The sequence below is a fragment of the Amblyraja radiata genome, chromosome 17 (genome assembly GCF_010909765.2).
Source record: "Amblyraja radiata isolate CabotCenter1 chromosome 17, sAmbRad1.1.pri, whole genome shotgun sequence".
NCBI classification, from domain to species: Eukaryota; Metazoa; Chordata; class Chondrichthyes; order Rajiformes; family Rajidae; genus Amblyraja; species Amblyraja radiata.
Window position 1 is genome coordinate 38,391,324 of NC_045972.1, and position 12,194 is coordinate 38,403,517.

Below are 12,194 nucleotides of genomic sequence, written 5' to 3' on the forward strand. Positions count from 1 at the left end.
TGTCCTTGGCACGCAAATTACGCGACCTCGTCGTCGCGTTGAGGCGCAAGGGCATCGTGTGGCCTCGCGGGGCCGGTCCCACTGAGAAGCGTGGAGGGGATGAAGTTGTGCGCGGTATCACGCGGCGCTCCGAAATTTTGTAGCGGACGAAATCTTCGTGCGCCACCGGCCTGTGGGACAGGCCCATTTAACTGACGGCCAAAGTGGGACAGGCCCAAGACCCTGGCGCGACGTAACGTCTCACCTCCAACAGCAGCAGAAGCAGGCAAACGATCGCCGAGCTCGGCCTGGGGCTCACGGCCGTTACGGATCCGGTCCGCCCCCACTCCTACTCCCAGAGCGGGGCCAAGAAAATTGAAGATGGACACAAAATGCTGGAGTAACTCAGCGGGACTGGCAGCATCTCTGGAGAAGACTGAAGAAGGGTCTTGACCCGAAACATCACCCATTGCTTCTCTACGGAGATGCTGCCGGACCCGCTGAGTTACTCCTGCAATTTGTGTCCATCTTCAAATGACGTCACGCACTCCAGACAGCTGTGCGGACGCATGAAGTCGTGCGCGACCTTCGCGGGACCGTCACGCCTCAACGCGACCACGAGGTTGCGTAATTAGCATGCCAAGGACACGTAAGTGGGACAGGGGCCTTAGTGGCTTGCCCAGTTGTTTCTGGTCGCTTCAGAAAAGCCGTGCATTCAGTTTTTGCTAGACACAAATCAAAAAAGTTTGTATTTGAATTATTTAGATGGTCAAACTTTGGTTTCTTTTTAATTCATCCATATTTTAGAGCTTAAGGTATAACCTAACAAACTTGACAATTTTTGTATGATAGAATATTTTTGTCATCATGCAGAGGTCATGATACAGCTTTATAGAACTTTGGTTAGGGCATGTTTGAGCATAGCATGCAGTTCTGATTGCTGCATTACAGGAAGGATATGGAGGCTTTGGAAAGGGTGCAGAGGGTTAGTATTAGGGTTACCAGAACGGTGCCTGAATTAGGGGGTACTAGTTAAAGGGAGAGGTTGGACACACTTGGATTGTTTACTTTAGAACGCCAGGGGTTGTGGGGAGACCAGATAGAAGTCTATAAAACTATGAGAGGCATAGATAGGGGTAGATTGTCAGAACTTTTTTTCCCAGGCCTAACCAAAGTTATTAAGGTTTAAAAATATTTTAAACCGCGCATGCGCAGATTGGTCTCTTCTCCTGTATCAGAGCCACGCAGATTGGTCTCCTCTCCTGTCAGTCGCCGGGACGGCGACGCCCCTTCCTGCACCATCGCTGCAATGATTGGCCAAGTCCACTGTCAGTCACGGGCGGCGCCTGGCAAGGAGAATATAAAGCTGAAGGAGCTGAGTGAGCATCACTAACGCTCTGCCGGGTGGGTCTGTGTCTGCGCCTCCGTGGTGCCAAGTGGCGAGCGGCCGAGCCCACATCACCCGTCGGCCTCTTCGTTCGACCCGGGCTTCTACCTGCAAGGCCCCGGCCGGGTTCTGTGTGGCGATCCAGGAGGCGTCGAGACCGCGGCGGTGAGGCCTTGCGACAATGGAGCCATGGCAGCGGTGCGGCCTCGCGCGGCGGTGGGGTCTTGCCGAATTTCAAAATCCGTGGAGTAATCTATCTCTTCCTCTTTTTTCCGTTTTTTCCGCTCTCATGTTTGGTGGGGGAGGAGGGGGATTAGAGGGAGAGGATGGGGGGGAGTGGGGGAGGTAGTGAGTGGGGAATAGAAGAAGAGGAGGGCAGTGGGGAAGATGAGGAGGGATAGTGGGGGGGATAGGGGGAGGTGAAGAGTGAGAGAGGTGGGGGATAGAGGGATAGGAAGGGGGTAGGGAGGAGAGGACATGCAGGGAGGGAGGGAGTGACTGAGGGTAGGTGAAAGGAGAGGTGAGGGGTTGGGGAGGGGAGGAGGAGAGGAGAGGGGAAAGAAGAAGGAGGGGGAGAGATTGCTGGGGATGAGGGGAAATGAGCCGTGCCTGCGCATGGGGGGGCTATGCGTTAGTGGTGGAATATTGCGTTGGGGAACAGGTGAGTGGTGGAATATGGCGTTGGGGGAACAGACCCAACTTAGTCTAGTTAAGTTATGAAATCCAAGATGTAGAGAAGAGGGGAGAAAAATATATATTTTTGATAGCTCCCATTACTCTCCAAGATGAGCCTGTTGCATAGCAATGATGAGAGGTAATAATAGTCACAATGATGTGATGTCTGAAGAATGAAAATAATTTAAATATATAAATTTACATTACAAGCAATTTTTAGTTACCAAAAACGTTTATTCATTCAGAATTTGTTATAGCTTATTTATTACAAGAATCATGTAGGCCTTTTAATACAAATATTAGTGTGAACCTCTACAAAAACTCTTTTGCAAAGCAGTTTGGAACACATTGGCATAATTGTACTGATCTCATCTCAGCTGGTTTCCCAGAGAAAGTGAAAGTAGAGGATAAGCAGTCAAAACAAAGTCACGATAAATTAAATGGGGTATGTTTGTGCATAACTTAGTAATTAACAATAGTTGGCTTTAGCAAAACTGTAGGAAAAGTTAGATGTGCACTCTGGCATTTTGAGTTGTAAATGTAAACAGAATTTGGAAAAGTTGTTACAAACAGTAATGTACAAGGGCTGGATTATTGGTAAAAAGTCGATTAAGCAATATGCATTCAACAACTAAATTAATTTTGTTTATTTAAATCTTAGCATTGCTGCCCACTGTTAGTTTTCCAAGATTGTTTAACTAGCGATGCCACCAGCACACCTAACAGCAAAATAAGTATTTTTGAAGGCAATGAGATATTTAATTAATATGATTCGCAACAATATTGAAAGTTTTATTTGTCAATTATTTTTTCTTTATTTCTAGTTAAAACATGACAGCAAATTCAGTGATTTAACTCCATGTCAACATGCAACAGTGATAGCTTCAGAATTAGTTTGCTGGTTTATGATTTTAATTTTTATGTACTATTTTCTAGGAAATTGTGAAAAACAGTAGAAACACAAATATTTGGAAATAAAATATAGTATTTTAATTAATATATTTACAGCAAGACCAGTTTGGCATGTATGCATTATACAGCAAGAACAAGCCTAAATCTGATGCCCTGCTAACCAGCTATGGGAACAGTTTTTTTAAGGTAAGCTCTTCATATGTTACACAAACAATAATTCTGTCTCATTGTATTATGAAAACCTTTGCAAACTGATGACTAGTATTTTAGTCAGTGGTGCTTATAGAGGATTTGTCATTTTATAGGTCACATCACATTGGATAGTTATATGGATGGGAAAGGAATGGAGGGTTATGGTCTGAGCGCAGGTATATGGGACTAGGGGAGATTATGTGTTCGGCACGGACTAGAGGGGTCGAGATTACCTGTTTCCGTGCTGTAATTGTTATATGATTATATCTTAATGAGGTGCTTATTTTATAGTGCTTTGAAATGTGATTATTTGGTGTTTACACAGTATCAAAATTTACTTGACCTATCATGAACAAGCCAGTCGTGAAGGAACATTGCAGCCTTTTCCCACCACTTTGTACTGGGTCTGTAGCCCTGCAGATCACGGCTATTCATCTATCCTACAATTACTGTTTAAAAAAGCTTGCCCCACTCATCTCCCTTTTAATATTTCCTCTCTTGCCTTAAGGCTATGCGCTCTGGTATTTGACATTTCTGTCATCAGAAAAAGATTCTGATTGTCTACCCCGTCTATTCCTCTAATAATTAAGGTACCAAGCAGCATCTAGATTGCTGGAGCTGTGCACCAGCCAGCACGAACTGCTCCACCATTTGGGAGCCTCCTACAGCTACTACAAGGTCCTTCTTTGGTTCTCATAGTGGTCTTTATATATTACAAACCTCTGAGAGAAAAACATTACGTTATTCGGTTTTAAGTGATCAACCCCTTAAGTTTTAGGTTTGTCCCCTTGTTCATGAGTAAGAACATCTCAACATTTACCCCCATCAAGCTCCCTTAAGATCTAATATGTTTGATGAAGGTCACCCCTCATTCTTCTCAACTCCAAGGAATGCAGGCCCAAAATGTCTAGTCTCGTGATAGGACATTTCATACGAGAAATTAAAATGCTTCAGGGACACTAATTTATTATTTTTTGGTAAGGGAGACTAAATTGTGTGTAGAATTCAGGACATAGCCTCACCAACATCCTACACAAATGGGAGAGGCTTTCTTTCCAATCTTGCACTCCACCTCCGTCTCACTAAAGGCCATGGTGCGATTTGCTTTCTTAATCCCTTATTGGACCTGCCTGCTTTTTGTGATAATGCAGTAGAATACCTCAATCTTTTTGAACTTTGGAGAATTTTAGATAATCTGTCTTTTGATTCTTCTTATTGAAATGCATGACATACTTCTCCATGTTAAACTCCATTTGCCAGTTTTTCATCCAAGCACTCAATCTATCTGTATCCTGTTGCAGAATCACAATGTTATCAATGTATTCTGTATTTGACATCCCCATCCTTTTTCTTTGTGAAAACCTTTTCATTCTGAAACATTGTTACCCTTTGAATGGCTCCCCTTGCTCTAAAACAAATTTACCGTAATTATTTCCCTATCCAATTTTGTTAAATCACAAACCATTCTAGTAAAATTAACAATACCTTCATTTAGAATTTTGAATTCCATTTTTCCTTTTCTATCATTAGGCCACGTCTTACTGAAGTACAATCACTATCTCAAAAGCCTTCCCCCATTGGCACTCCTTTCACCTGCCCAACTTCACACCTTCAAGCTATATACAGAATTGCAGCCCTTTCTGATCAGGTTTGCTTTATTCTGGATGTTTTTAAATCTCCTGGATGCATTGATTCTACATGTTATACTGAGTTTATCCTAGTCAGTATCAAGGCAGTTAATATCACCCTGTGTTTTCCAAATCTGCATTTTTTCTGTGAATTTGCTCTGCACCTACTTTGGACGATGTCTTAGTTTAAATTATATAGCTTCATTAGCTGATCCTCTACATTTCAAGTTCAAGTTCAAGTGAGTTTATTGTCATGTGTCCCTGTATAGGACAATGACATTCTTGCTTTGCTTCAGCACACAGAACATAGTAGGCATTTACTACAAAACAGATAAGTGTGTCCATATACCATGATATAAATATATACACACATGAATAAATAAACTGATAAAGTGCAAATAACAAAAAATGGTTATAAATAATCAGAGTTTTGTCCGAGCCAGGTTTAATAGGCTGATGGCTGTGGGGAAGTAGCTATTCCTGAACCTGGTTGTTGCAGTCTTCAGGCTCCTGTACCTTCTACCTGAAGGTAGCAGGGAGATGAGTGTGTGGCCAGGATTGTGTGGGTCTTTGATGATACTGCAGCGACTGCGATAAATCCCCTCGATGGAAGGAAGGTCAGAGCCGATGATGGACTGGGCAGCGTTTATTACTTTTTGTAGTCTTTTCCTCACCAGGGCGCTCAAATTGCCGAACCAAGCCACGATGCAACCGGTCAGCATGCTCTCTACTGTGCACCTGTAGAAGTTAGAGAGAGTCTTCCTTGACAAACCGACTCTCCGTATTCTTCTCAGGAAGTAGAGGCGCTGATGAGCTTTCTTGATGATTGCATTTGTGTTCTCGGACCAGGAAAGATCTTCAGAGATGTGCACGCCCAGGAATTTGAAGCTCATGACCCTTTCAACCATCGACCCATTGATATAAATGGGGCTGTGGGTCCCCCTCCTACTCCTTCCAAAGTCCACAATCAGTTCCTTGGTTTTGCTGGTGTTGAGGGCCAGGTTATTGCGCTGGCACCATATGGGCAGTTGCTCGATCTCTCTTCTATACTCTGACTCATCCCCATCAGTGATACGCCCCACAACAGTGGTGTCGTTAGCGAACTTGATGATGGAGTTCGCACTGTGATTTGCTACGCAGTCATGGGTATAGAGTGAGTACAGCAGGGGGCTGAGCACGCAGCCTTGAGGTGCTCCCGTGCTGATTGTTATCGAGGCTGACACATTTCCACCAATACGAACAGACTGTGGTCTGTGAATGAGGAAGTCGAGGATCCAATTGCAGAGGGATGCGCAGAGACCCAGTTCTGCGAGTTTGGTAACCAGCTTGGAGGGGATGATTGTGTTAAATGCCGAGCTGTAATCGATGAATAACAGCCTGACATATGAGTTTTTGTTGTCCAAGTGGTCCAGAGCGGAGTGGAGGGCCAGCGAGATCGCATCCACCGTTGATCTGTTGTGGCGGTAAGCGAACTGCAGTGGGTCCAGGTTTTTGTCGAGGTAGGAGTTGATTTGCTCCATGATCAGCCTCTCAAAGCACTTCATCACCACCGGCGTTAGTGCCACTGGTCGATAGTCATTGAGGCACGTCACCTTACTCTTCTTGGGCACTGGTATAATTGATGCCCTTTTAAAGCAGGTGGGGACCTCAGATCTCAGAAGTGAGAGGTTGAAAATGTCCGTAAAAACTCCAGCCAGTTGGTCCGCACAGGTTTTTAGAATACGACCGGGTATACAATCAGGTCCAGGTGCTTTTCAGGGGTTCGCACCTCTGAAGGATTTCCTGACGTCGGCCTCTGTGACTGAGACTGAAATGCCATCACAGCGAATGGGGGGTTGGGAAGGCACATCAGTATTCTCCCTATCAAAGCGTGCGTAAAACGCATTGAGCTCGTCAGGGAGCGATGTTTCGCCGGCATTCGAGCTGCCTCCTGGTTTCGCCTTGTAGGAGGTGATTGCATTCAGGCCCCGCCACAGCTGCCGAACATCTGTTTCATCCTCCAGTTTGGAGCAGAAGTCCCTTTTGGTCTTTTTGATGGCCTTACCAAGGTCGTATCTGGACTTCATGTAGGCCACTGTATCATTGGAAGTGAATGCCCTGTGTCTGGACTTCAGAAGAGTGCGGATCTCAAAGTTCATCCAAGGTTTCTGATTGAGAAACACTCGGAAGGTTTTTGTAGGGATGCAGTCCTCCACACATTTCTTTACGAAGTCTGTAACGACTGGCGTATTCGTTCAAGTCCGTTGCCGAGTCCTTGAACATTGCCCAGTCTACAGACTCCAAACAGTCCTCGAGTTGTTCCTCTGTCCCCCCGTCCCCCCCCGACCAGCTCTGTACTGTCCTCACTTCTGGGGGTGCGCTCTTCAATTGCTGCCTGTAGGCAGGAAGAAGCAGCACCGCGGTATGGTCGGATTTACCGAAGTGAGGGCGAGGGATAGAACGATAGGCATTCTTGATGGTGGTGTAGCAGTGGTCGAGGGTGTTAGGTCCTCTGGTGCAGCAGGAGACATGTTGGTGGAAGTTAGGGAGTGATTTCTTTAGGTTTGCCTTATTGAAGTCCCCAGCAATGGTGGTAAATGCCTCGGGGTAAGACGTCTGGTGTTTGTTGACCACGGCGTGCAGCTACTCCAATGCCAGACGGACGTCTGCCTGGGGTGGGATGTAGACCGCGGTCAGGATAATGGAGGTGAATTCCCTTGGGAGGTAGAAGGGACGGCACTTCACCGCCAGATGTTCGAGGTGTGGAGAGCAGGAGTTGGAAAGGACTGCCACGTCTGAGCACCACGCAGAGTTGACCATGAGGCAGATGCCCTTTCCCAGATGCCAGGGTACGGTCCATACGGTGGATGGAGAACCCTTCAGGCTGGACCGCTGAGTCTGGGGAGCTGGGGGTGAGCCATGTCTCTGTGAAACAGAACACAGAGTATTCCCTCAGCTCCCTTTGATAAAGCAGTCTTGCCCTTAAGTCCTCCACTTTGTTTTCAAGGGACTGTACGTTGGCCAGTAGGATAGTAGGGAGAGGGGGCCGAAGTCCCCTGCGCTTCATTCTGACCTGAAGTCCTGCCCGTCAGCCACATTTCCGGACACAATGGAGGCTTCCCCTTTGTTTCCAGGTACTGTACTTGCTGTACCTGCTGTTTCTGCGGACCTGCGCTGGAACGGGGATTCCCTCACAGACGACAGCTCCAGCTCCGTAACGAACGGGGGTTCCCTCAAAGTCGGCAGCTCCAGCTCCGTTGTTCCTGGAAGATCCAGCCCGTCGGCTCTGGGGGTCATCCCGTGGTCTCCAGGTACCGTACCTGGGATCCTCAGTCGGGTCGGGAGTTTCACAGCCAGCATGGGAAAATTTAAAGTCCGGGGCTCCCGCAGCTGCGGGAGATCGCGAAATTGCGAGAGCCTTGAGGTGCTCAAGCAGCTTGTCCGAAACGGCACTGATTTCTGCCGTTTTTCTGATCCAGGTAAGTTGTTGGAAGTTGTAGTTGAGCCTTTTATGTTCTGGAGCTCCGCAAAAGTCGCCGCAGGCAGGCGCCATCTTGCTCCTCATCCAACACTTCCTCACACAGTGTAGTTATTTTGTTAACTAATAATGCTACAATCTTGTTCTCCCTTTCTCTTTGTCAACGGAAAACCACTGGTATCTTTTATTTTTGCACGGCCTTTTGTACTTGTTTATAGCTTGATTGTACTCGTGTATCATATGATCTGACTGGATAGCAAGTTTTTCTCTGTACACATGACAGCCATAAACAAAACCAATACCAACTAATCCGTCACTCTTGCCTTTCTTTAAGCCATATTTCTTGCACAAACATTGATGTTTTTATTATATCTGTCCTTAAATGTTAATTTGTTTGGCATCTTAGCACCGTTGCTTACATTGATTTTTATGTTATTTTAGCACAAGCAGCAACAACTGGGCGATAAGATGAATTTGGCTTCCTATCTGCTGAAACCTATACAGCGAATGAGCAAATATGCCCTTTTACTAAAGGATTTGATCAAGGAATGCACTGAGGTTCAGGAACAGGAGCTGAATAATCTCAGAGCAGCAGAAGAAATGGTTAAATTTCAGCTTCAACACGGCAATGATTTGTTGGCTATGGATGCTATTAGGAATTGTGATGTAAGCCTAACATTGACTTCCTTAATTTGCAAATGTTGTTTTACTAAATTGTGCCTGTTTAGTTTTAACTAAGCATTAGATAAAGTTTCAGTTTAAAAACTGATTCAGCAGTAATTGGAACTATCTAGACTGAAAGATGATGCTGAGTGATTGGTCAGATTTAGAGCCTTAAAGACAGTAAATTAAATTTCTGAATTGTTTTGAGAGGATTCATCACAAAAGCAAAGACAGGGGACAGAAGGAAGAATAGGCCAGAACTTGCTTCGGTTGGTTAACTAATGACACACTTGATAGGTAAAAACTTTGGATTCGCTTTCATGGAATTGTTCTCTCAACTGACTTGATCAGAGTGAAAATTTGCAATGGTAAGGCCATGCAAGATGACTGCTGTCCGGGTGAGAACGCGGTTGGAATTAGGGGCTGCAGAAAAGTTCCACCCATGAAAATCTAAAGAATGTTCCCTTGCAGCTGGTCAAACCATGCCCCTGCCAAGCTAAATTTCAAACTTGTCAGTACGTTGACTGCTTCTGTCAAAATGCAGAACAATGTGGCACAAATGTCTACAATTTGTGGAATCAATTAGGTACAGAAAACTTAACAGTGTATAAAGCACTTAACAAGCTAATTAAATTCAAATCAAATGTATTTCTGCAGAAACTTTGAAGTAAATCATGCTATGATGGGGCCTGATTCCACAACTAGCCAATTGAGCCAAGAGTATTTATTCACTGATGTTTCCCAGTTTGAGAAAATGTCCTTGTAATGTGGTAGCAGGCAGGAACATTGGGAAATTTGCAACCAATAACCTATCCGCTTCACTGTTAAAGTGACTTGGATGAAAACACCAACTCTGTCTGGCCTGTCCAAAATTGTCAATTATAATTTAACTCATATGGGGCATCTGTTACTGAGTTTTATTTCCAATTTTTAATACTGATATGAAAAGGCACTTAAAACTGAAGTATACCCAAGGCAATTTGACCATGTATCCTTTCCAATGCATCCATAGGGCATCCACAAATGGGAATATGTATAGAAAGCTCAAATAGAGAGGAGATGCTGAAGAGCCTTTCCATTTTGCGTTACATCTTTTATTTGAGTTATCTTTAACATCTCTGAGTTTGCTGAGCTTTATCCCCATGGTCCAGGGCAAACTCATGTTCTGGATTTGGTGTTGCAGTGGTGTAGTGATCTGCCCTGAGAAAGGAAGTAATTTGTTATTTAGAAACATAGAAACATAGAAAGTAGGTGCGAGAGTAGACCACCAGGTCCGTCGAGCCCGCACCGCCATTCGCTCATGGCTGAACACTAAACAGACACACTTACCCACAAACAGTAGACACAAGACACAGAACACAAGACACTACCCTCCCCTTTATACCGCTATCACCCCTCTCCACCCCAAAAACCTCGTGATCTCCTGGGGGAGGCAAAAAACCGGATAAAAACCCAGGTCCAATTCGGGAAAAAAATCCGGGAAATTCCTCTCCGACCCCAATCTAGGCGATCGACACTTGTCCAGGAGATCACTCAGGTCTTACTATACTAACCATACCTAGGTCCATATCCCTGCCCTCTCCCCGTAGCCCCTTATCCCCTTGGCAGCTAAAAAACCATCTATTTTAGTCTTAAATATATTTAAAGTTTCTGCTTCCACTGCTCCCTGGGGCAGTGAATTCCATAAATTAACCACCCTCTGGGTGAAGAAGTTCTTCCTCATCTCAGTTCTAAAAGAGCCCCCCCTTATTCTGCAACTATGTCCCCTAGTTCTAGTTTCCCCGATCATTGGGAACATCCTCGGTGCATCCACCCGATCAAGGCCCCTCACGATCTTATATGTTTCAATGAGATCGCCTCTCATTCTTCTAAACTCCAAAGAGTAGAGTTCCAGCCTACTTAACCTTTCCTCATATGTCAATCCCCTCATTGCAGGAATTAATCTTGTAAACCTTCGCTGCACTGCCTCCAGGGCTAGTACATCCTTTCTTAAGTATGGACCCCAGAACTGTACACAGTATTCCAAATGTGGTCTCACCAATACCGTGTACAGCTGCAGCAAGACCTCCGTGTTTTTATACTCAATCCCCCTAGCAATAAAGGCCAAAACTCCATTGGCCTTCCTGATTGCTTGCTGCACCTGCATACTAACTTTTAGTGATTAATGTACTAATACCCCTAGATCCCTTTGCGTTGCATTACAACGCAGCTCCTCCTCATTTAGAAAATAACTTGCCCTATCATTTTTTTTCCCAAAGTGAATGACTTCACATTTATTAGTATTAAACTTCATCTGCCAAGTTGTTGCCCACTCACCTAGCTTATCTATATCCTTTTGCAGACTCTTCCTATCCTCCTCATCCCCTACTTTTCCTCCCATTTTTGTATCGTCCGCAAATTTTGATATATTACACTTGGTTCCCTCCTCCAAATCATTTATATAAATTGTGAACAACTGGGGTCCCAGCACCGACCCTTGCGGAACCCCGCTAGTTACCGGTTGCCATCCCGAGTATGAACCATTTATCCCCACTCTCTGCTTCCTATTTGTTAGCCAATCCTCTACCCATGCTAATATATTACCCCCAATTCCATAATTTTTTATTTTTAGCAATAGTCTCTTATGTGGCACCTTGTCAAAAGCCTTTTGGAAGTCCAAGTATACCACATCCACCGGTTCCCCTTTATCCACCCGGGTTGTTACTTCCTCAAAGAATTCGAGCAAATTCGTTAAACAGGACTTCCCCTTCACAAAACCATGCTGGTTCTGTCCGATGAAGTCATGTTTATCCAAGTGCCCCGTTAGTGTTTCTTTAATAATTGTCTCTAACATTTTACCCACCACCGATGTTAGACTAACCGGTCTATAGTTACCCGCTTTCTGTTTACTTCCTTTTTTAAATATAGGTGTTACATTGGCCATTTTCCAATCCACTGGGACCGTTCCTGCCTCCAGGGAGTTTTGGAAAATTATCACCAATGCATCCACAATCCCCACCGCTATCTCCCTCAAGACCCTTGGATGTAATCCATCAGGCCCAGGGGATTTATCCTCCTTCAGTCTCATTAATTTCCCTAATACCACCTCCTTGGTGATCTTAATAGTATTTAGCTCCTCCATTCCTACCGCCCCCTGTTTATCCAACGTTGGAATATTTTTTGTGTCTTCTATGGTGAAGACTGATACAAAATACTCGTTTAATGCCTTTGCCATTTCCATGTTCCCCACCAACAACTCTCCAGTCTCACCCTCCAATGGACCAACGTTCACCTTAGCCACCCTTTTTCTTTTTATATAGCT

General features: G+C 44.8%; 1 protein-coding gene across 7 annotated transcripts in view; it reads left to right on the forward strand.

The window, feature by feature from the left end:
* Nucleotides 1-12,194, forward strand: part of LOC116982783 — a 106,721-nt gene that overhangs the window by 75,851 nt on the left and 18,676 nt on the right. For all 7 annotated transcript variants that reach the window (XM_033036221.1, XM_033036222.1, XM_033036223.1 and 4 more), the window contains 2 exons: nt 3,050-3,139; nt 8,672-8,896. In XM_033036221.1, coding sequence (XP_032892112.1) covers nt 3,050-3,139; nt 8,672-8,896 — 315 coding nt within the window. The remainder of the gene's footprint in view (nt 1-3,049; nt 3,140-8,671; nt 8,897-12,194) is intronic.